This window comes from Tetrao urogallus (assembly GCF_951394365.1).
Source record: "Tetrao urogallus genome assembly, chromosome: 10".
Classification (NCBI taxonomy): domain Eukaryota; kingdom Metazoa; phylum Chordata; class Aves; order Galliformes; family Phasianidae; genus Tetrao; species Tetrao urogallus.
Genome location: NC_136823.1, coordinates 5,111,864 through 5,137,782, shown reverse-complemented (window position 1 = coordinate 5,137,782; position 25,919 = coordinate 5,111,864). Strand labels below are relative to the sequence as shown.

The 25,919-nt window shown below is 34.3% G+C and overlaps 1 protein-coding gene across 2 annotated transcripts; it reads right to left on the bottom strand.

Annotated features, from left to right (window-relative positions):
* PPARG (peroxisome proliferator activated receptor gamma) lies at nt 1–22,108 on the bottom strand (the record flags this gene model as incomplete). 2 transcript variants are annotated; one of them, XM_079540353.1, is made up of 6 exons in its annotated part: nt 1–248; nt 7,293–7,743; nt 10,740–10,939; nt 18,530–18,668; nt 20,147–20,316; nt 21,880–22,108. In XM_079540353.1, the coding sequence occupies 6 exons, from the start codon at nt 22,097–22,099 to the stop codon at nt 1–3; spliced, it is 1,428 nt and encodes a 475-aa protein (XP_079396479.1). The 2 variants fall into 2 exon arrangements, with proteins under 2 accessions (XP_079396479.1, XP_079396480.1); XM_079540354.1 differs by lacking the exons at nt 10,740–10,939; nt 20,147–20,316; nt 21,880–22,108 and having other exon boundaries at nt 18,530–18,631.
* Between the last annotated feature and the right edge of the window lie 3,811 nt (nt 22,109–25,919).

Here is a 25,919-nt window from a genome sequence, read left to right as displayed (position 1 = left end):
TTAATATAAGTCTTTATAGATTTCTTGTAGGAGTGGATGAAGACTCATATCTGTTTCCGTTTTCTTTATTATTTGCAACAGCTGCACATGTTCCGTTACTATTTGCCTGAGGTCTGTCATTTTCTGAAGCAATTTTGCAAACAGTTGTGATGACTCTGGATGATTCAGCTTTAGCTGGAGCTCCAAAGCTTGCAACAGATTATCTTGTATATCTTCAATGGGCTTCACATTTAACAAACCTGGGCGATCTAGGGAAAAAAGGAGGGAGGAGGGGGTTATTTCTATAAAGAAAATGGTAACAACAATCTAATGTAGTAATCTTTTAGTCTATATTAAGTATTTACATATGGCATTTACTGACAACTGACAAACTCTTAATGTACTTATTTTAAGATTTTACTAGAATCTGCTACAAGAAGTTTTAGAATTAGTCTTAGAAACAGCTCAAGCATATAAGATAGGCTTATACAGTACTGCAATGCATTTTTCACAGTAATCTTGGAAACAAACCATGAATTGAAAGATAAAAAGCCTGTACTAAGTAATCCAGCTTCAGAAAATCAACATATACTCAGTGAATTTGCATGCAATTACTACCATTAAAAATATTTCCTGTGAAGATGCACGCTAAACTATCAGATGAAAAAAGAAATAAATTCAGCTTCTGAGAGAGACACTGTCCATGACAGAGTACAGAACTAGACTGATGCAGTCACACTAATCGGAGAGATCTAAAAAATTCAGGCTCACTTCTTCCCCGCATCTGAGTTCCAGTTGCTGTTAAGAAATCTCATGATAGCTTTTAGCATCAGCTTAGCCACATATGCTTATAGTAGTAAGAACTGATAGATGTGGCTTGCAGAGAAAATACCTTTTCTGGGCTCCAGCCAACAGAGACTTATCCTCCATAAGGAGGAACCTGGTATGGATGTTTACAACAAAAATCAGCATGCCTGCAATGGCTGCAAGACTCCGGGATTATCTTTGGTATATTTTATTATTTAAAAAGAAGTAAATCTTTCCTCATTGGTCATCATTATTATCTTGCACAATGACAGTTCTCTTATTTCTGTCTGCCTCCCTCCAACCATCTTTAAGAGGTTTCCATTATTTAACATAATCCTTTTTCTTTTTTTTTTTCCCTCTAACTTGTATAAAGTATTATTGTATTAAATCCTCACATATGGTAATCCTCACATCTACTGGGTAAGCATCCCAATTATCAGAATACTCTGCAAAAAAAAAAAAAGTCAATAATTTCAATAACATTTTCTGTGTAGCCATGGAATTAATTTCAGATTGATCAATAACAAATAATGGCTATAGCTGGCCTTGAGTTACTTTTCCAAAGGAAATACTTCCCTTTCAGAATGGGCATTTGATCTATATTTTGAAATTCTCAAACGTGATCTTAGTAACCTTTCTGTGCATGCAATTCTACCTCTAACTGCAATTGTGTTGTGTATTAGAAAAAAAAGGCTGGGGAAAAACATCTTTGTAAATAATTTAAGATCTTACTTAAATCAGAAAAAAAAACCACAGTGTAAATTAAAAGGCAGAGCTGGCATGGAAACAAATGAATATACAAAAGTCATGAATACTGCACTGATTAAGAACATGCAGCTAACGCTCAAAAAAGCGAGGTTTGGGAATTGTATTTCAGAAGTAGGAATAACAGCAAGTTTGATATTTATTTGACTGTGGTTTTATGATGCAATAGCCTTCTGTTTTAAGTGATCTTCCCCTTTGGAACTTCATGCTAATAAGCTGTTTGTGTCTTCCAGAGATCACTTATTTATACCATTCAACTGGTAACACCTTAAAATACGGTTCAGAAAATTTGTAAGTAAATACAGAACCACAGAATCATAAAAGCATTTTTTGTTGGAAATATCAGCAAGCAGGAAACCATCTCCAGCAAACAGTTCTTTTCTGACAATACTGATAAATGAAATTAATAAGGCATTTTTAAAAAATACTTAAGAGATTTTTTTTGAAAATTACAAATATTTATTTTTAAGATTGCATGTGCTGCAAAAAAAACCTAGTTGCTTTCTTTGGATCTTTCAGAAAATTCCAAGCTTGGAATAGTTCAAAGCTGTTTGATAATTTTAGCTTTGAGTTGCAATAGCTTTATATTTTACTTACATCTTGCAGATCAACTCTGAACTGGCTGAATATGACTCAGTGTTCAGTGATACAAAAATCAAGAAGCAAAAAGACTGTGGCCTCAATTTCCTCTGAGATTATTCTTTTTGCCCCCTGCTTCTTTTGTAGTGGGAATTTTTAGATTGTGAGTATTTCAGAAGTGAAATTCACTTCAAACACCATGCTCTTTAGTGAGAATCTCAGAGTCCAGGAAGGGAACACAGGAGATCAGTGCTGAGACTGGAACTTAAAAATGTCCCTGCTAAACTGGAGTTCAGGGAGATTTAAGCACCTAACTTCCTTAAGTTCTTTTAAAAAAATAAAAACCAGACAAATGGTTTTGTAATAACTGAATTGAACCATGGTCAGAAAAGATGACTACGACAAAAGCTTAGGAGACCATAAGAAGTTATTCTTAAATAGGCTGATTCAGTAGGAAGGAAAATTTCCATTGAAGACAAGTGAGATTTTTTTCATGAATGAGAACTTCAGGATATGGACATTATTTTTGGGTGTTGACAGTTTGCCATACTTTCTCAGTACAAATTTCTTACAGAGGAAAATGCTGTTTCTGTTCCAAGATACATATATAAATATGAAAGAAAAAGGAACTAAGAGACAAAAGGCTTTATTTCAAGATGTTATTGAATACTTCAAGTTGTTCAGATGCTTTTAGTTAATATATTCTAGAATCACTGGCTTACATTAAGAAAAATGTATTTTGTGCAGGACAGAGAACACAAATGCAAGAAACTACAGGTAAGTGTGCCTTGTGGAAAAAAATACAAAGGAAATGATTAACAGTGAGCCCTGAAAAACAGTTAGATTGGAGTAGACAGAAACAGAAATGGGAAGAAACTAGATGAGACAGGGTGGTGGAGGCCTTTGGAGAGGCCAAGACAGAATCTAATATGCTGTATGAAAGCTCACAGAGAAGACTGCAATGTGAATCAATGAGGGATGTGGAAGACAAAGACAAACGAGTTGTAGCAGGACATTCTTATGATAAAATGAAATTAAGTTAAAGAATGCCAAAGGACCAGGACTTGAAATGATTACAGTGAGAGAGGATGGCCAACTGGAAACTACTTTTAAGCCTATCTGATAAAGAAGACTGTTTATTAAAGTTCAGAGTATTTTCACTGTCTGCTACTTGCTACATATCTTTAATCCATTCAGAGTACCACACCTCATTTCTTCTTATTACTTTTCTTTATCCAGCTTTTTTGTTAGGTTTTAATTCATTGTCATCTTGATATTTCATTGAAAATTCTGCAGGAAACTGTTTAAAACTAAGAAAAATGTTCACAGTGGCTGGGGAAGAGTGATAATCCTTTAGTTTTGTTTCAGCAGTGTGACTCTGTGTAAACTTACGCCCTATACTATCTCAGGGAAAAAGATTTTATTTTCTTATACATGTTTCTTTCGTGTTCCTAACATTAACAGCAATTTTTTCTACTCCTCACATAGGAAAATTCAATCTGCATGCTTGTGTCCATACCTTCATATCTTACTATCTTTGACAAAGTGTGTTTTGCACATAAATATACATTCTCAAAACTTAATACGATAAAGCAGGCAAAGATATTTGACCAAATAACTGTACTACTGCTTTTGCTGAGGCACATAGGATTCAGCAGATTGAGTTTTTCTTCTGAGATTGTCACATATATTGGAGTCACCAGAATCTTGGTTCAAAGCCCACAATGATTATCTGCAGTTCTTGGTTTGATTAGGAAGCAGTTTTTTTATTGTAACGGGTGTGCTAAGCAGGATCTCTGTGGGAGTCAAATATGGACAATTTCTTGGTTCTATTCTGTGAAAAATCTTCAATTTTTTTTTTATTTTTTACCTCAGCTTGTAGGAAAATTATTGAATACAGTGGTTAAACAACCAGCTTAAACACAGCTCAAGTATGAAAGAAAAGTGCTCAGAGACCAATAAAAGTGAACATAGCAATCTTTTTGAATGCAAATATTAGCCTGTGAGTTGACTAACAGTGTCTGCTACTTTACAGGTGTGCCCTACCAGAGCTGTCCACCACCACTATACCCTAAACACTGTGTAGAATAATTTACAGGAGATTAGGACCATCCACAATACATTAACATGCTATAAAATTACCTTTTGAGCTTTTTCTTTATTTGACAACAAGTGCTCTGAATCAGTTTTCTCTGTTTATAAACACGGATTAAACCCAAGAAGGCTTGGACTATTACCAAACAGATATTAACAGATATTCAACTTCTTAAACCTTCTTATTATGCTATAATTCATTTTGAGCTCTCTAACACAGAGTATTTTTTAAGATGCTTTAACATATTCACCAAGGCACTCAGCACTCACTGAGGAAACGCCTCACTGGCACAGAGTTATGCAATGGGGAAGAAGAAGGTTGCCTTGAAAAGGAGAGACTTTATTCTTTACATAAACACATTTTTCAAAGTTACTGTAAGTAAAAGAATGCCATAATGAAATTTTATAATTGCTGTTAGTGGCATAAAGTATTTCCTTCATAAGAACAAGGTAATATCTTACAGTTCAGAGTATCTCTGTTTCATCAGTATTAAATTCAGAATACTAGAATTTGCTTGCCATGTACAGCATTTTAAAGCAAAATATGCAGACATTAGAAACAATTTTCAGCTTTATAATAATGAGCTCACAGTAACATCTGGAATCACTGAGACAAACTGTGGCTGCACTGAGCATCTCAGAAACAATAAAATGACTGTGGGAGTACTTTCATTTTGTTGCTATTACAGCTAATTTGTCAGTTTCTTGTTACTGTCACATATAATGTAAAGTCAACTATTTTGATATCAAAAGGTTGAACGGTTTTATAAGATTTGTGGCAAACTTTTTTATGTGTGATTTTCCAGCTGGAATGATCTTTCTCTTCCCTCTTCTCTTTAGAGCTGCATAGGAGATAGCACTCAGGTAGACAGCAGCACTAACATTAGTTTGGTACAACAAATTTACTGAGAGGATTCAGCCAAGGTCATTTTTTTGTCTCACATATTTTGTAGGATATCTTTATACGATGCCTATACACTGGATTTTGTGAAGTAACTGAAACATCACAGTATTCCTGGAGCTACTGAAGTCTTTGACGTACTATGTACTGGTTTTCAGATACTGTTCTCAATGAAATGGTTCTGGTTAATAATCAAAAAGTTCTTACAGAAATTCTTACAGAATCATGAGAATCTAAGACATCTGAGAAATAGGTTTCCTGTTGTATATCACAGAATACATACAGTTCAATATATGTAGTATCTAATTCTAAACTACACGATAACACTGTTCTCTAGCTGTTGGCAAATCTTAATCATTTTCAAAATAGAATCTCAGTTTGCATAAATAACTATAATTGTTTTTCAAAAAGAAAAGTTCTGAACAAAGATTGTAAGAAATCTTATATAAAATTAATGTATTTTTCTAAGGAGAACAAATTCACATTGAGGGACTGGATTTAAGCGCTAAATAGTAACATTCAGGTAATTCTTTATGGATCTCTGTTTTCAAACTAGTCTTAAAATAACAAAGACTTGTTGAGAAATCTGATTCAGAGCACTCAATTATTGTTTTTCTGTGGATCATTGTTCTCCTGAGATCTAAAACGTATTATTAGTTACATCATACCTGTTTCCTCTAATGCAAACCAAACATCACTGAAGTATAGCAGACCTAGTTTCACAGATTGCAAGTTCCCTTTTTTCAATCAGGAGTGCATTTTGAGAGGCCTGTTTTTCATCTGTTAAATTTCACTATGTTAGAAAATGCAAAATACTGACATGCTTTGTGTTGTGCCCTAATAGGCTAGTGTAATTTCTCCTCCCCCATCAAATGCAACCAAAAATATACTAGCAACATATTTTTCTGTACTGAATTAATTCAGAGTCATCAGGGATCACTGTGTTCAAAGGTTTGCTCAAGAAAACATTTTCTGGGAACTGTACTTATTTGACATGGCTTTAGTTGTCTAATAAACCATATTAAGATACCACATTTTTTATTGAATGAAACAAAACAGCAAAAGAGAATTTATGTGAATTTAAATGTATAAGAAGCTATGCAAAGCAAGCAGTGCACTATCAACAGAATGTTTGATTTTAGAACAAGGGCATGCGGTTGTTGTGTTTGATTGCTTAAACATAATTCAATAATACTCTGCACTGCTCTGTGGAGGATCTGAATTCAGAACATTCAGCACATTCCTCCTATTGATATCTGCACCAGCGATCTAAGCCAAAATATACACAGATGAGTTGGTTATATTTTCTTTGTGCAACAACACAAGTTGATAGCATTGGCCAAAGCAAAAGAACCGCAATCTGATCTGAAACGTATATCTGATATAACAAATTATTGGTAGAAAGGATTCTAAGTGAACTACACTTGGGTTGTAAATTTGCAAAATGTAATAATTAAAAATTTTCAATAGATTGCCTCCAATACAAGCTGAAAATCCAGTGACATTATAATTAAGTGTTAGAATGAATGTAGCACGATACCTGGGCTCTCAGATTCACGTTTGCTCAAAGTACGACATTAACACTAACAGAGCAGCTTCGGAAAGATGAGGAGAGCAGACACACAAATGCCTGTTTTTTTCAGGCATTTGCAGAACACTTTCCTAATAAACTTACTGGTGGACAAAACCTGGTGTGAATTAAAAACCCAAAACCAAAATAAACCCATCCTGTAAGCCAAATGCCACATATATTTTAAAAATTTTATGGAGTTGAAGTTATTTGTGTTCAATTAGTAAGCTACACTTAACTGCAGGTTTAAAAAATCCTCATTCAGAAGTTGAATTGTCAGAAGGTTTTGCCAGTGAAATTCCACTCATCCTTTTTTTTTTTTTGCTTCTTTCCAAAAGATGGCCGTGATTTATTTAATTACATGACCTACTGATTCAGCAGACATGTCCAGCTCCATCACTAATATCAGGTCATTCACATTTTCAGTTTCTGCATGAAACTGAAAAAGTGGCAAGCGATACCAGGAAAGCTGAAAGCTACTCAAAAACTACCTGCAAATAAACTCCCATCTCTTACTGCTGAGCACTTTCCTGTTCAGACAGGAATTAAAAGTGTCAATTCTATTACATAATATCATAAATAAAAGATAGCTCTTACCTCCACTTAGTATAATGACAGCTATAAATATTGCCAGGTCACTGTCATCTAATTCCAGTGCATTGAACTTCACAGCAAACTCAAACTTGGGCTCCATAAAGTCACAAAAAGGTTTTCTCAGGCTCTTCAGAAACTCCCGTGTCATGAATCCTTGTCCATCAGATATAAGAACTCCATCTTTATTCATCAGAGAAGCCAGGAGAGTATATATGATCTCATGGACACCATATTTCAGGAGAGTTACCTGATCATTCAGGTCAAGATTCACAAAACCTGGAATGTTCTTTGCAAACTCTGTAATCTCCTGCACTGCTTCCACAGAGCGAAACTGACATCGCTGGAAAATGCGAATTGCTACTTCTTTGTTCTGCTCCTGCAGTGGTGATACATGCTTACACTTGATCTGGTCTTCTCCCATCCGTAAAGAGTTCATGTCATAAATAACAAATGGCTAAAAATGAAAGGAGAACACAGGTTACTTGCATGTCTTCTCTATGAACATTTGGCTCGTGAGAAATTGGAGTAACATACTGAGGAATAACTCATCAGAAAACACTTAGAAATACCTGGGCAGTGCATCAGGAGTAGTCACTTTTGGGTTAAATCTTTATAATCCTATTAAAGCAAACATTCTCATAATGTTAAAATGATATACAGAAAGGACAAGTAATTCTTACGGACTTATCGTGTTCTGTAAATCAACATGTTAAAAATGGGACTTTGGGTGACACTTTTCTTATCTGGAGGAGTGGGAGGTAAAGGAGGTAACAACATTTACAATATTCACGATTTTTTGCCCTGTTTTTTTCTTTTTTTTCTTCCATTTACAGAAGTTCTGTAACACTATAATTCAAAGCTCCAAATACCCATTCACACAAAATGAAAATGTTACTCCCCTTACCTGAATTTTACTGCTTTATACCAAATCTAACTAGTAAGTGTTTAGCAAAATGTCTGCACTTCTGATGATACAGTTTATTTTTGTGGAGAGACACTATATTCCCACTTTACATACTTCACATGCTGTTAGATTCTTTTTATGGTTATAGGATAAAACTTGAAGCACTGAACTTGAATACAGAATTAATGGCATATTACTGATAAACTTAACATTTTGCTGTTAACTGCTTTAAAAATCACAAGGTTAGGATGTAACTAAGCTTAAAAATAATTGTCACTAGGGGAAGAAAACACAAATAACATGACACAAACTGCAACAGCACAATTCAGAACACAAGAATGAGTCTGACTGGGAAATAAATTCATTTGGAATAAATCAATTTTGAAAATTAAGAATTTTGAAAATGAAGATTAAAAAAAGTAATGCCAAGAAAACTTTTGTTAGGATCTGGAAACAGTCTGTTTCAGAATATAGAGGTATCCTCTGATTTTAAATAAGTGGTTAATTGAGGATTTCTTGAAATTGCCTGAAGAATCTTTCCTTAGAGGACTAATGATTAAATGGTTCATGCTGCACTGACCAAACATCTGATATTAACAGCTTTGTTAACATGCCTAATTAAAATGCAAGGACTTACAAAACTGGACTAGAGACTTGTTGTTTAATTTCAGATCCTTCATCATCACTGATTTTAATGCCTTATTCACGTGAGCACTCATTCTTTTCTATATTCACTTCAAGCTGCAGAAGAGATTTAAAAAATAACCCACACCATTCTATACACAGTCAGCAGTATCCTCTCAGAACTGCAGGAGTTTCCATTAACTAATTCTATTTCAAATTCATTAAATCAGTTTTTAAGTCTATTCAGAGCTAAATTGTTATGGAATTTTTATAACTGCAAATAGCTACTCTCTTTTGAGTGTGCATGATACTGCCCAAAGATGCTTACTACTACCCACCAGCAGTTAGTTTACTACTCCCACAGTTCTGCAGACAGAGGCTGTGAAAGTGGTCAGTCATTTGAACACAGAACTCCAACACACTTTCTCTAGGAAGAGGAGGAGGGGTGATAGATGCCACAGTTTTATATTTTAGCTCAATCATTATGCCGGCTTTTTTTTTTTTTTGCCATGATACCCACTTAGCAGAGGAATTTCTTGTGCCTGATGAATGCCCATCTGTGGCTGATCTTTCTTCCCTCCTATTTCATGTGCCAATTGCACATATAATCACTATGGCACAGTATGAAGCTTATGATGAACAAGGAGTAGTACAAGTGCGCAATACAGAAAGAAGGAGGATGAAGGGCAGTTAACAAGATATACAACTATGTGCACCACTTGCAGTATGTTTCCTATTCCAAAAACATAGAGAATGCAAATAAATTAATCTGCTATGTTAATTCTTTCCCAGTAATCTATGTTTCTGATAAAGAGAGGGAAGCAGTGGAAAGACTCTGAAAAAGTAATGATCATCAAGCAGACTTAGCACATCAGCTTTCTGGAGGATAAATAAATGACAATAGTTCAAACTTCATACACTCCATAATGATCAGTTACTCAAACTGAAAATGCCTGCTATAGCTAAAGTGGATTTTTTTTTTGGCTGCAACCAAACTAGAAACTACATTCAAATTGTGATTCCAGAAGTCCTTAGAAGGACAAAATGAAATACCTTTTCCTACTTTTGAAATTTGTGAAGAAAATTAAATAGAGTCTGTTGAAACCCTGGCACTAAAATTTCTGCTATTCACTTTAGAAAATACATCAAACTAAAAGTTACTAGTTTGGGAAATGTCATTTTGAACTTTAGTTACTACAATAGTGATAAAATTGAAAAAAAAAAAAATCTACCACAATCATCAGATCTTATTCATCCTTCTTCCCACTGACAAAAAGCTGTTAAGTACTGACAGTGAAGATTCCAAAGGAACCCATAAATTTTCTCTATGTCAATGATTTTTGTGTGTATTCTCCTAAAATTCAACTTGCACTAGCACAGAATACTGATCCATGATCATCTAGTTAAATACAGGAAGTCATCGGAGTATCATAAGAATAAACATTATAGTTAGAGCCTATGATGCTATTCGCATTGTGAATCACTTGACACTTCTGAGAAAGAATATTGCCAGCAGTGATAATATTCTATGATAACATGCTACAATATGGATGCTTGAATAGTATAGCAACCAATTGCTGACAGCTAGATAGCCACTTAAAACAGATAGTGTGGAAGATAACCTCTGGTAAAGGAGAAGAAAAACGGGAAGAATGGATCAGAGAATACAAAAAGGTTAAGATGACCTTCAAATTCTTGTACCGGTTTCAAGTATTTTATTAGGTGGACTTGGAGTTTTTTCAAATGATGTTTACTTATCCTATCTAAAAACATTTCCTGTGTTTCAGACTCAGCTTGAAACATGCAACTGCCAACAGCAAAGTTTTTTTGGTTTTTTGTTTTTTTTCTTTTTAAAGATGTGTTGTCAATGTGGTAAATCATTTACTCAAAAGGAAAAAAAAAAGAAAACAGAGGGAACTAACTGATTTGTCTGTCGTCTTTCCTGTCAAGATCGCCCTTGCCTTGGCTTTGGTCAGAGGGAAGGACTTTATGTATGAGTCATACAAATGCTTGGCAAGCGCTCGCAGATCAGCAGATTCAGGATTTAACTGGTCGATGTCGCTGGAAATCTCTGCCAAGAGCTTCTCCTTCTCCGCCTGTGGCATTCGCCCAAACCTGATGGCTGAAGAAGATGACAAGTAATTACCATAGCTACAGTTGCACCCACAAATGGATATTTTTATTTTTTCTGTCACCTTTTATTATAAGTTACTCAATTTCTTTCTTAAAACAATACATAGACAAAAAAGAGGAAGACTTTTCTCTCCAATAATATAGGCAAATACTAAAGTGCTTCAAAGATAGGTAAACAAACCAATCTCAAAAGGAAAATAACACGTGCCCAAATAGTTCTATTTCAATATCATGCTCTGAAATGCAAGAATTATTGTCAGTCCATTGGACAGTCTGAGTTAGAGAAAACCACTGATTCTACCTACAACCTAAATCAAATATAAGGAGTCGTTAAGATATTAAAATTCAGTTTATTCAGGATAGGAACTACTGTTCAGCTTTGGATTGTTTTGGGCAAATCACCACACAGATCTCAGGTTCTTCATTTAGAAACAAAACACTCACATGCCTTGCAGGAATGAATTCCTAAATAGTTCAACTGAGCTTAATGTATCAAGTGATTCAAAATATTACCAAAATAGTTAAAGAATGAGAAAAAAATAAGTACAAGGAATAAAAGCTACGAAAAGCCTGAGTTCTTCATCACAACTGTATGTGATTGTTATACTGTAAGAACAGCAAAGGGTTCCACTAGTCGTATGATCTCAATTCCTTTACATATCTGTAGGGTTGGCTGTAAACCTCTCAGTTTTACCTCTATGTACTTAATAGTCAAGTCACTGTTCATACTTACAGAGATGGGCTTAGAAAATAGTTCAAATGAACCATCAAGATCAAGACTGATTTATTATATGGTATTTCAGGAAACAGGACTTATTTTACAGTAAAACAAAACAAAACAAAACAGAGCATCAAAATAACAACAACAACAAAAAAAAAAACAGAAGGAAGAAATAAAGGTTTGCATTTTTTAGCTGCAGGAGGAAAGAGAAATATTATTAATATTTTTTCAATGCTTAATGCCTTCCCTAGATAAGAACAAATTGTTCCTAAGGTCATGCACACCGTTACACTAGGGATGTTTATTTTGGAAATTGTCAGCTACTTTCCTGCTTGCAGGATGCTTGCAGTGTGTTGATGAAAAAAAAGATACCTTTTTCAATAATAAATAATTATATTTAAAACATAGCATTTACTGTATTTATGGATCAGTTCTTTTATAGCGGTGGTTTTTTTCTGTTTGTTTTTTACTACTCTACTTTCTCTTCCAGTAAACTTGGTCTCTGAGTGATGCAAGCTGTATGTTTCATTTTTGGGAGTATTCTTATTGCTTACTTATGAGAATAAAAATCAGTCTGAAACAAAACTTAGTCCAGTAGGATGAAATTAACAGTGATTTATTTTTTTTCCTGTAAATATCTGTTGCTTATTGCTTTTTATGAGGGAAATTTTGAATGATCGCCAACTGATATTTGTTTTAGATTGTATCTACCACTGCACTTTTTCCTCTCCTCTAAGGAATACTCAGTACTCTTAATCAGCTACTAACAATAGTTTTCAGTGAGACATCACTGCCAGTCCACCTCGATGCTAACAGTAAACCATTTACAGAAAATAATGAACTTCTTTAAATGACATACTAGAACGGCTCAAAAGCCCTGATAAATCTTTTGAGGTCTTTTCCAACTTAGATTATTCTACGATTCAGATTGGACCACTCTTCAAACGTGTATTTGGAACAGCTTCATCAATAGAAAAGCCTCAATACTTCGATGCTTCTGATTGGTTTACTGGCAATAGATTCAGCTCCTCGTAGTTGTCTTTTTAAGAAGAACTTGCAAACTAACGTCTTCAGAGAAGTCTAGCAAGAATTGTTGGACTATTACAGTGAACTTTTAATTTGGAAAGTGAAGCAAGGCAAATATTAGCCTCATATAAAGGACTGTTAATAAAAAAAAAAAAAAGATGAGTTGCTTATGTCTGTAAAATGCTCATCACTCCTTGAAATATGTTGAGTGTGACCTGAGGACTTCTTAATACACAACAAACACTTAACAACTCTAAAAAAAAAAAAAAAAGAAACAAGTCCTTTGAAAGACTTCATAATTCTACCAGGAGCTAGGTGCTTTTGGCTAGAAAAGTATTTTGTTATAATAAACTATGATAAACTGTTCTGAAATTTTACATGAAATAAGCTTACAGCATCATATATAATACCTTTACGTTTATAATAAATCATGCATACTTAACAGTCTGATATGAATTCTATAAACTCACACTGTAAGCATAGTAACTCTTAAAATACTACACAAATGGAGCTTGACTAAATAGCACGAAACATGATTCTGGTGTAACATGATTCTGTTCTGGAAATTCAGGGTTTGCAGAAGCTCAGAATCTAGAATCTCCCTGGCAAGGTCCCCTTTCACCGCAGTTATTTTGTACAAATAAGGGAATAAAACAAGGGATTAAAAAAAAAAAAAAAAAAAAAAAAAAGATGGTATATTGCTTCCCCTTCCTATGATTTAATATTAACTTAGCTCTAAAATAATTTTTATACTTCCCCAAGGCATTGAAAACAATAGGTTTTTTTTTTCCCCCCACCTTCTTCTTTCCTCCTCTTTTAATTAAAAGAGTTAAATCCTTACTAGAAAATTCTTGATGATATAGCATAGTGTATCCACCAACTGTGGCACTGATTACTGAAATAGTACTGTTAGATTTTATTGAAATGATTGAGGATTTTCAAACTAGATGCTGTTTTGTTATTAGAGAATAATGAAGACGTATACCTTATTCTTTTCAAGAATAAGGACTGGTAACAAACATCTTGCTGGAAATTCACACATAGGTTAGCAACTTTTTTTTTCCTAAGTACGTATCTATGTTTTCAAAATTTGGGGGTGGGAGGGTGGGCAGTAGTTTCTTTTTTTAAAATCTTATGGCAATTTTCCACATAACTGTATCTATCTACTGTTGCACAGATACTGTAGCATGAAACAGGCTTACTATGAGTTTTGAGTGTCAAAGGACAGCATAGTATGTTTACTATGATTTTCTACATATGCCCCTTACCATATAACCTGAATTCTGAATGTGTAGTTTTATCTTGCCTCTTGGAAAGTCAATTACAGTTATTCATGCTAGCAAGTTGATATTACTAAATAGCAAATTGTTGGTAATTATCCATTAAAACTTTACAATAACAGAATTATAATAAAAGACAACTTACACTGGATTTATTTTCCTTACAGAAAATTAACTTAGGGTGTTCTAGAATGATGCACTCATCCATGACCAACAAAGGGCAACAAATTACCTTTGAATAGTATGTGTGATGAGCCCTAGTGCTAATATAAAATTATTTCGGTTAATTTTCAGATTAATTTGGAGTTTGTCATACATTTGCATACTCTTAATAGTTATAGACAGATGTCCTCTTTAATTTAACATTTATTCTTATTTGCCTTGTGATGATGATACTTACTTGCATAGGAAATGCTTAGAGATCTCAATATGAAAAGTGCTATAAAAACTAATCATCTTTTTCTTGCTATGCTGGTTTTTTCCCAATACTGTTCCTTGTTGGAATCATACCTAATTTTTCGTTTTCACATGTCTAATTTTTACATATGCAGGTACAAAGCCCAGTAAATTTCATTGGTATTAGATAACTCACACATTCATGTATAATCTATTTTGGAGTTCAATCTCACTGACACAGTGGAGAACTATCAATTGATACATGAAAAAAGCTGCATATAAATTTGGCATGTATTTTTAAGGAATATTTGGCATAGGTTTAGCATACAGCATCATGATGCCAACTTGCCTAAAGTACCAGATTCATCTCTTCTCTATAAAAAGAAAAAAAGAGCATTTTAAGTTCATTTTGCTAAAATGTCAGGATTGCTTTGGAAGAAAATTAGCACATACTGCAGAACGGTGAACTAAGTTCTAAGCATTAGCTTCTATTCTTGAATGTCTGAATGCTGCATTCAGATACAACAAAGCTTATACATGCTATTGAAAGCTATTATGTCAAATGTTAAATCAATCTAAACTACTCTTTATTGTGGTTTCTTATTTTTTAAATAGCAAATAAAAATGGTATAGGGAGACTATCTCGTCCGTTGTTGTTTTAACAACCCACTTGAGCAGCACTATCCATCAACAAAACAGCCACTAAAATCAGTAGAGCTGACATTCAACTGATAGAATCAAGTCTTTTCAAATAGTGAATTTAGTTCCCCTAGAAGATAACAGGCTTTTACAGCGTTCCACACTAATTCATCTTTAGGGTCTAGCTTAATGCTTGTCATCATATCAGACTTTCACATAAAATAATTCACCAATAATTAAATACCTCAGGAATATCTCATACTTTGTTGTGTTTAGCGTGTGAAAAACAAACTTGGAATAAAGTATGCTATGCAACTTTTAAAAATATGTAGAGATTTTTAGGTGGTGGATTGTATGTTTATTAGTAATCTGTCATTCCTACATTTTTTTCTAAATGTGTATTTTTGAGATTTAATAATAGAAGTGATTCATCTTTAGATGCTGTCCCTGTGTCACAAAAATGATAAAATGACAAAAGGTCACTAGGATCCAAAAGTATATTTTAAATTTAATGATTTGTTAATAACAAAAAGTTAGAAAGTTGTGAATCAAAAATTTCTAACTTATAATTTGACAGGCAAAAATATAGTTTTAAAATATAAGTATGTTCTTTAACATTTAAAGTATATTTTATAAATACTATACTAATTACAGTAGATTGTTCAGTTTTTATTATCATAGCAGGCAAAATCTGGGTCAGAATTCAATTTTGTGGTACTAGCCTAGTAGTTTTGTTTTGGAGAAGTCGTTGTTTTCAGGGGACTGAGATAAAGTCAAGGAGAGGTCAGTGGGTTTACAGAGGGAATGTGGGAAACAGCAGTGGAATTTGGGTTGAGATGAGAAGTAGGAAGGATTGGCAATACTTGTGGAAGCTAAGCAGAAAAAGAGGAGTTCACAGAGTGGGTAAGAGGAGTTCACAGCACTTCTGATTGCTGAGGAAAATTTCAGGGTTCTGTTAGGTGAGTCACAGGACCTTCCCTCTTTACTGCTTCTCCCTCCCTCCTGTGACTGCTTTTACCATCTATTTCTTTACTCCCAGAAGTGATAATAAAGATACATTGTCATGTGTGCTCTCTCAGTACACTGTGTGGCTTGATATAAATAATATCTTTAAATGCCAGAGAAAAAAAAAAAAAAACAAAAAAAACCTAGTAACATTTCTAAAATAAAAGAATGAAACTTCTGTGGAGTGGTATTTCAGAATGCAATCTGAGCAACTGAGGGTTAAACACAGAGCAGCACTGTGGTTAGAGAAGGAAAGGAAAACAATATCCAAAGCATGAGAACACTACTGTCTTTCTTAACCTTCAGCTAAGTGGTATGTAGCATTTATACATGAAAAAATGTGGCTGTTAGCTGCTCAGCTTCTCCTTGCATTCCCCCCCCCCCCCAATTTTTTTAAAGTGCCCTAACTATTCATTCTGCAATAATGTGTCTACGCAAAGACAGCCAGAGTGGAACCCTCAGGCAAGGAATCCACATTCTGATTCCAAGCATTTAAAAATCAGATAGTTTCACTATCCAAATTGTCCAACTTGAAGCTGTAAATGTAACATTAGAATCTGTCTCGGTGCCATTCACAACTTTCAGTGTTGTGCTTCTGCACGTTTCTTTATGGAGACTTCTGTCTTCAAAGGCAAATCTTACTTATTTTTTAGATATGTGTTTGTTTATAAATGATGGAGGAGGGTTCTGCTTCATACGATCTGATGTTACCGGAGCAGGCAAAAAACATAAATGTAGAAGCTAACACTTGAATGTAAGCACTAATAACTCCTTGGTAAGTAAATTCATGGTAAAAGTCAATGAAAGCATACTTTTAAGCCCTGGGAAAAAATGGCAAAGCCATTCCCCTCTCCTGTTCCTCACAACCATGATCTCTGCAGGTGCCAATGCTTCTTCCTTGCTGTGGCTGTCCAAGAAGAATTAGCTGGTGAGAATTATTCCTGGGCCCTTCGCATTGCTAAGGCAGAGATGATGATCTCAATGTTCCCTTTTTGATGGGGCTGCACATGGTTCACATTGATATAAATGGAAACCATGTTGCTAGTTTATGAGAGAATCTGGCATTCACCTTGAAAAAAAAAATAATAACAACAGAACAGTCTTGAATCACTATAAAAATACCCACAGTAGCATTTCAAAATTAGTTTTATTTTTAAGAGTTACTGTTGCATCCCAGGGTTGGAAAACCATATTTTCTATTGGCAAAACATTTCCCATCTCTATTTACATTCACTGTGTGCACTAACATCACAAATCACAGTTAAGCCTTCCTCTTGGGGACAGTGCACTCATTTCTGTAATTTTTTTTTAATAGTGAAAATAATGGAAGTTCAAAAAAGCCCAAAAAACAAAAAACCACAAAAATTATTTTCCCAGTCATGTTTGCAATTCTTTACCCTTTGAATTACATAAGTCTCCATGTTATGACATTTAATTCCTGTTTCTACTAAACTTTGCCAATACAAGGCAGCAAAGAATCTTCATCATTTCTATCTTTCTGTCTAAACATTCATAAGTAAGTATTTCTAAATGAATTGATTTATTAATTTTAAAATTCAGAGATTTTCTTCTGTATTGTATACAAGAGAGCAGCATAGTGATACGCTTAATGCTCACTGCTTTTCCTACTGTAAAGAAGGCAATCACAGAACCATACACGATTGCATACAGCTTTGCAAGCAAAGACTAGAACATATACAAAATGGAAATGCTGCTTACAGTTTACAGATGGGAGAGGATGTTTACCCTCTGGATGATGGGAGGTCAGACAACGTATAGTACAAAGGAATAACAGCTATACACACTATATGATGAGAGGCCAACAGCTGAATGAGCATGCTAAGAAACACTATACTCCTACTTACCACACATTGGAATCTATGCCCAGATGTGGGTATCCTATGGGAGGAGGAGGACAGTTGTTTTTTTATGGCTTTTGTTTGTTTGTTTGTTTGTTTTTTTAAACAGTACAGCATATGGCCCATTTGTTCAAAGTATGTTGTGTTCCAACATAAGGAAAAGTGAACTCAGCAATGCTGACTGCCCTGAATAAGCATCTTGTGCATCAAATTTAAGGTGCTGTTATTCACAAACTTTTGATAAACTTTCTACTCCATATTTCATAACTAAGTTCAGTTTTCAAAGGGGTACTGAGCTATGGTATGGAATATGCCTTACCAGCTTGACCATGAGCTGAAAAAAAAAAATTACATTAGGAATATGTGAAATGAGCAAGAATGACAGAGAGCAAAATCAACACACTGGTTATACTGTGTATACAGTGACAAGTGCAAATCTTTACCTATCTGATTTTTATGTTAATTAATCTCCAATTGTTTACATACTCTACTAAACACATGGGCGGTCTCTCTGATACCTATTTCTACAGTGTCTGGTATAAAGAAACAGAAGGCTCAAAACATCAGAGCATCAAACTCAGTAAACAGATACATGCTTCATGTTATTTTTGAAAACAAACACTCCTATTTTATAATATGCTGTATATACTTACCATTATGTGACATTCCAACTGCAAGACATTTCTGAAATCTGCAGTATTGACATTTATTTCTGCTTTTCTTATGGATGCGACAATTAAGATCACACCTGTCATAAATAAGTTTTAATCTGATTGTTCTTCGAAAAAAGCCCTGTAACAAACATAAAAACATGTAAAAGGACAGATTAAACACTGCCAGCGTCACTGTCTCAATTCTGTATAGGCATTCAAAGCACACTTTTGCATGCACGCTGAGTCTAAATTTGTATTAGACAGATTTCTGAAGAAAGCAATGCTCGTGTGTTCATATCTGCATAGCAGCATGCTCCCATTCTAAACTTATTAGCCATTTTCAGCCCAGCTTGACATGGGTAATAGTCTAGAAAATAAAAATCTATGAAAACTAATGGGAATGAATAGGGTTGAAAGGATGGTATTATCACAAATTGACAATCCTACAGAAACAGTGAAACTGAAGAAGAGAAGTAAGGCTCCTTTTAGGGCTCATGGGAGAAGTGGCTATTCTATTTCTTTTTGTTGGCACCGTGCTACCCTAATTTTGCAATGTGTATTTCTGGGTTCTATCTTCAAGATTTTATTTCCTAGTTTGTTCCTGTTGTTTGGATTGTACAAGTTTGCAAAGTACACAGGCATGTATTCACATACATGTGAATAAAACCAGAAACTTGATACCAAAGTCGTGGTAATTATTAAACTGAAATCTTATGAGGTCTTACAAGGATGGATATCATTATGGAAATTCACAGTTCTGTCTTTTGATAGTCTAAAAGTACTTTCTGAAATCAATAATAAGTGATGAATAAAGATTATCTGAATTTGCCCTCAGTTCATTGTAACAGTTTCCTCACAGAATAAATACAATAATAAAAGCATAATATTGATTAATGTGCATATGGTTTGCTGTAATGTAAGCCAATCAACAACACACTCACTGCTTTATATATATTCCTAATTCAGCGCTCAAAATTTTAGTTCAGGTCTGCACTGGGTTTTTACTATCACTTCAATATCCTCAGGATTATTGAAAATAGCAAAACCTGAATTTAAAATGTGTATTTTTAATTTTTTTTTTTAACTCAATGAATTTAATGTAATTTCTTTCTCTGGTTCTTATCTTCTCATTCTTGAGGACAATCAATTTTCACTTTCCTTTATTTATTATAGACACTAAAAACCATCAAAAGAAGTCAGTGGTGTTTTAAAGTGGATAGCCACATTCTCTAATTTCATTAGACTATTCTCTAGTCACCTAGAATGTGTAAATTGGGTAAAGGAACTCTAATCAGTCTTAACAATAGAGTTTGAATTTTAAATTGCTTAGAGTATTGAGGTTTGAAATTCAGAATAAGCCTGCTTTATGAATTCAAATTCATGGAGATCCAGTGATCTCCAAGACAGCAAGAAAGGAACACAACTCTATAATTAACAAAAGTAGAAGTGCACAAAGATTTTAAATAGATCAGTAACATCAATGATAAAAACAAACATGTTAAGACTTCCACTTACTAAAGTATATGTAGCATGTATGAAACAATTTAAAAGACTTAAAACTTATTTAAATGAAAATAGTGTTTTCTTTGAACACTTAATACATTTGTGACAACTTACCTTACAACCTTCACATGCATGCACTCCATAATGAAATCCAGAGGCCTTGTCCCCACACACACGACATTCAATAGCCATAAATGAGTTGGAAGACTCCTCATGTGGTTTATTGTATAACTGCACTTTTTCAGAAAAATAGGGTGGAGAAGGAGGCTCCATTTTGATTGCACCTGCATATAGAGAAGATTTAAATGAATAATTCAAAGTGTGATTAAATATATGGTAGAAGAAGCAGCAAGGAAGAATCAGAAACAATCACAGTAAACACAGCCAGATTCATAGGTATGCTTTGTATTACAAAATGATGGTAGTAAACAAAGGAAATGGAAGTTGTATGCAGCTATTTCATTGATAGTGTAGGCTGAAAGCCTTGAAGAGGCGTATGGGAATCATATCACAAATTCACTTTCCAGCTTTGTAGTGCAGAACGATTTTACTATAGATGTGTAAAATTTGCACATGAAGACCTCATACTCAAATTGTCTTACTCCTTTTCTCAGTACCTAATTAGGTTACTTAAGGTGTTCAGAACTACTGCAGAGAGAAGAACTGGACACTCTAATCTCATGAAAACACACCTATGCAATAAACACACAGTGAATAATTTGTATATTTAATGAAATTTATCTCCCTCCTAGGATGCAGACTAGAGATGAATCTTCCCAACATTTCTAATTATTGTTAAAGCACTTTGTAATATTGATAAGCTCAAACAACCAAATATGATCTATTTAAATCAATCACTGCTGGTCAAAGAAGAAAGCTAGGACAGTTGACACCATAACATTACATCAAATCACACTTCAGGAATTACACGACAGATGCAGTATTACCATAATGTGAATGTTTTGTTTTCTGTTTGGCTACACTACATAAACTGGGAAGTTGTCTTTTCTACAGAAACCAGGGGAAAAAAGGAAGAGGAAAGTTAGCTGACTAAGACCGTGAGCATTTAGCATGCCTAATGATTTAGCTAATCAACTCTCTTGTTTGTTATGAAAATACCACGGGATTTTCTAATCAAGCAAAAGAGAAATAAATTATTAGCAGTACAAGTGTATTTTAATTCACTTCATAAATAACTCAGAGAGAACCAGGTACTGTGTACTTCTATTACCAAAACTAAATAGTATAATCCTCCTAGCCAGAATTTCACGAACGATTCCTACAAAAGTGATGTCAGATTTAAATCGACTCAGTGGATCTTTAAAAAAGTTCCAGACACAGCAATCTGACTTCTTACTATGAGTAGGAATGCAATAGCAACTTTTATTTCAGAGTGGACTACTTTTCTTTTTTTCCTGTAAAGAAGAATTCTGTGTACTATCTTTACATAACTGGGGAAAGATGCTGGTGTTTTGTACTATATAAAAAAATACTATGTCACAAATCTTTGATGTTTATGCGTGCATCAGGAAGACTGATAAAAGTTTTACAAACACAGTAGCAGCCAATATTTCCATTTCATCAGCTTCTTAGCCTGTTGCTCAATTTATTATTAATTAATATGTTACATATGCTGGGTGTTACTATATGACAACTTGTCTAGTCACTAGAGGCTACTCTAGAAGAGTGAAGGTTGCCCTATCATAATATCACATGAATATCTGCTGATTTTTGGATTTACAATCTGTGCATTTAGGCATCTGAATCCATCCAATTGCTGGTGGTACAATTTCTAGAGAATGAAGCAAATGTGAGCACAAAGAAATATAGAAAAATAAAAAACGTACTTTGGCAATCCTGGAGCTTGATGTCATATTTATAATCAATGCTTGTTTGATCAGCTCTTCCAAGAGGTATATCTTCATAGTGTGGAGAAGAAATGCTTGAAAAATCAACAGTGGTAAATGGCTTTATGTCAAAGGAATGCATATGATCATCCATCGCAGACAGATCCACTGGGCTAATTCCAAAATTAACGGGCCAAAATGGCATTTCTGTGTCAACCATTGTAATCTCTGAAAACAAAAAAGAAACAGGCTTTTTAAAGATACTAGTTATTTCTGTAATGTGTTTGAGCCCAAGTGAGGCCTAATTGCCTAGTGCCCAAAGGGCCAAGATGCAAATCAACATTCAGGTGTAGGCTTTAGGGGAAAGTCTTGTCTCCCTTCATCATTTGGCTTGAGTTTTTCACCATAGTCTAGGAATATTGCATGGATAATACTGAACAGCTAATACAGCTTTGAGGTACTTCCTACACAGGCCCTAACGTCATACACATCATAAAACAAATGACATTTTGTTGGCATCCAGTGCTCAGGTTAGCCTTGGAACAGAATAGCAAGTCATAGGTGTGCTACTAGAATGACCTGATCCGTACTTCAAAAGGCAGCAGAGACAATTAGAGACTTCACAGAATAATAGAGCAGTCAAGTGAATAACTGGCAAAAAATACATGAGGAAAAAAATCGTGAGTGTTCAGATGAAACACAAATTCATTTTTATAGATCATTTTGTGGAACACGAGTGTTCTTTAGTAGGCACGCAAGTCATTAAAAAAAAAAAAAAAAAATCAATTATGTGAAATTAAAGTACCTCTGGAAACAAACTGCTCACCATTTTTACAGAGATCGATTAGACTGACCTTAACTGCATCTCACAATAACATCTAAATACTAAAGTTGTTTTTTTTTATATCAAGAAAAAAAAAATTGTAGTTGGTATTAAATAATTATAGTTTTACTGTGAAATCCTTAGTTGGTCAAGTACATCAAAACTTTTATACCAGAATCTTAAATGCAAGGCTCGAGGAAAATTACTCTGTAACTTCTTAAATCCCATATATGTTTATTCAGAACCTGAGAGCCATAAACAAAAAGCTTCAACCTGTGAAAATCTTTGGCAAATTGAATAAATTTAGATTGAGTTATAAAATGTTTATCTGAGTCAGATGCTTATCTGACAGGCAGATCAACCAAAAATCATTGATTTAAACATATTTCAACTACGAAAAAATTCATATTCCTCAAACTGATTCGTAACAAGCATTCATATTCAGTTTTTTATGATTCATAAGAAGAACATTTAATCTAAAAATAGGATAGAGATTATGGAACTAAAATAACTTGGTCACTTTGGCTGTTTAATTTGGACTTCAGATCCATCAAGTAAATAGCTTTTAACATTTAGATGACAGAAACTTATTTGATTTGCTCTATTTGGAATTAGTCAAAACTACTCTGCAACAGTTCCAAAACCGTTATGAAATGAATGTAATGGAAGAGACCTGCTCTGTTACTTTGAGATGATCCTTTGTTTTGACAGGGAGATAAGTAGGTACAACAGTGACCATCCTCCCCTATCAACTGTGCTGAAGTGCCAAGATGGTAATGGCCAGACATGCTTGTGGTTTTCTTATTCTTTCCTCAGGAAAGCCACCATAATTCTTCCTCCTCTTAGGGCTCACAGCACAACCTTGAACACTGACATCAGTGGCTGGAAATTCAGGTAAGACTACTCTGCAGTGAGAACACAAGTGTTCCTGCTGTAGCACATGCTCCACATCACACACATTGTCCCTCACAGAACAGGAGGACAACCAACATTTCCTTCACACTGCCACTGCTATCACTACGTGCCTGATAAAGTAGAGTTCTGTAAAGCAAACAGTGTTTAATGGTGAACTTCTGGCTAGGTTACCCTAACAGTCAGCTAACTATCTACCTCTCCAAAGCCAGTAGATAGGATATACAGATTTACACGCTAACCTTAATGAAATAAGGATAAAGACTGAACTCCACTCCTTCCGGAGGTTAACATCCTATGGTAAGTAAATACCATTTCTTCAGACGATTAAAAATGGTTTTGTTAAATGATTTTACTACAAAAAATGCATACTTTTCATTTTTTATAAGATAGACGAAATTAAAAACCTTCATGTTGTCTAAGATGGCCACTTGCATACCTCATAATTGCACCATGCATACATGAAAATACATATACATACACACACAATTGTGTAAATCTGAAGATTTCATTGAACAGATGAGTCTAGCATGCTAAAATGACGGACATAAGTAGGATTTAATTAACACAGAGATTTGCATGTACATTAACTGCTTTTCTTCCACTGAAAACTATTAACCTTAGCTACGTAAATCTCTATTTGTTTATTTCTGGATCACAATGCACATTATATATAATTTCTTTGTACAGCAAAACAGTAAGGCACTAATGACCCCCAAACCAATAATATTCATAAGCATTTCAGAATTATAAGAATTCTGTTTTGGATACAAAATCAGACCATTTCAGCACAGATTTGAAGTTCTAATCTTCTTCACACGTGACTGGTCTTAGCTGAATCATAAATATCCTGCTAAATTTAATACAATTCACCACCTCAGTGGAAGAAAATGAGTTTTTACAATATTGTCTGATTTGTATTATAAATATTAGAGGAATGAAAAGATACGTGCCGATTTTATTCTTACGTTACTGCAAACTGAAACGTTAAGCTGTTCCTGTGTTTAATAGTTTGTTTTCAAAATACTTCTCATTTGTATGGAACTTTACCTAACTTCTGTTGTATATCTTCTTTTTCTTCCCCTTGAAAAGGTGAATGCCAACATTTTCCTTCGCAACATAATGTTCAATTGGTATCCTCAAACAACAAAAACCAAACATCCAAGCATAAGTCCCATCTTAGTTAGTTAGTCCCAACAAACTTATGAAGAACTCCATAAAATTCACAGGTGCCCATGTGAAATCCAGGTAATCAAAACATTAAGTTGGATTAAAAGATTTCCATGTGTAAAAAAATCATCCTCAGCCAAGAGAAGATTGTGCAGAAAACAAGCAGAGATGTCACTCACATAAAGCCAAAGAATATGATTTAATATTTCATCAAGAAAAAAAAAAAAAAAACAACCACAGACTGAAAGAAAATGCTGTTGAGCTAACTTTAAGAACTGAGAGATGATTCTAGTTGCTATAACTCCCATCATATGCACTTAATCTCACACAACCAACAGGTAACTACTGTCTATAAGGAAGTAAAAGAAGGCACGTGATCTTAGCTAGTAATTGTATAAACCATCAGCCACTATGTTAGCTTAGCCTTATCAGAGTGCTGTGAGAACTGTGTCACTCAGTAGACATTTCAAGCTGAACTGATTTCCATTTCATAAGGAAACTCTTCAGTGCATTTTTTTAATAGAAAAGCACAGAATACAGTGTCAGAGACCATCACGGTATGAAAAGCATCCTGGATCACAGCCTTCTCTTTGCCATAAGGACTACCTGTGCTCAGTTAACCTGAAAGGCCTGTTGCTCTGCATTCTAGGCACGCTTTTTCCAGACTAAAGTACCAAAATGTGACCCTCTAGGTATTCAGTGAAACAAACGAAACATCCTAGTGTAACACGAGATGCAGAAAATCAAGAACAAAAAAGAGAAATGCTGCCGCATCTCAGCTTTGAGCTAAAATCAAGACAATGGCATAATAATACTATAGGCCCAAAGTAAATATGAACATATACAATAATTAACGCTATGTGTATAAGGTTTGCGGTTTTTTCTTAAGTTAAAAACACATCTCATGCTATAGTTTGAATTTCATCTCTGATATAAATGTCTCATAGAGTTTATCAAATAAATTAATATGCAGGTTCTGCTGAATGTAATGAGAACCTTGCTAATTAATTTAATTAGAGCAGGTGCAGACCATCTCTGAATTAACTTCATGTATGAATTGGTCAAGATCATAAAACCATTCCGAACTTTTAAGAAAAAATAGAGATAGTGAAGGATCAGCTTCATATCCCTGTAT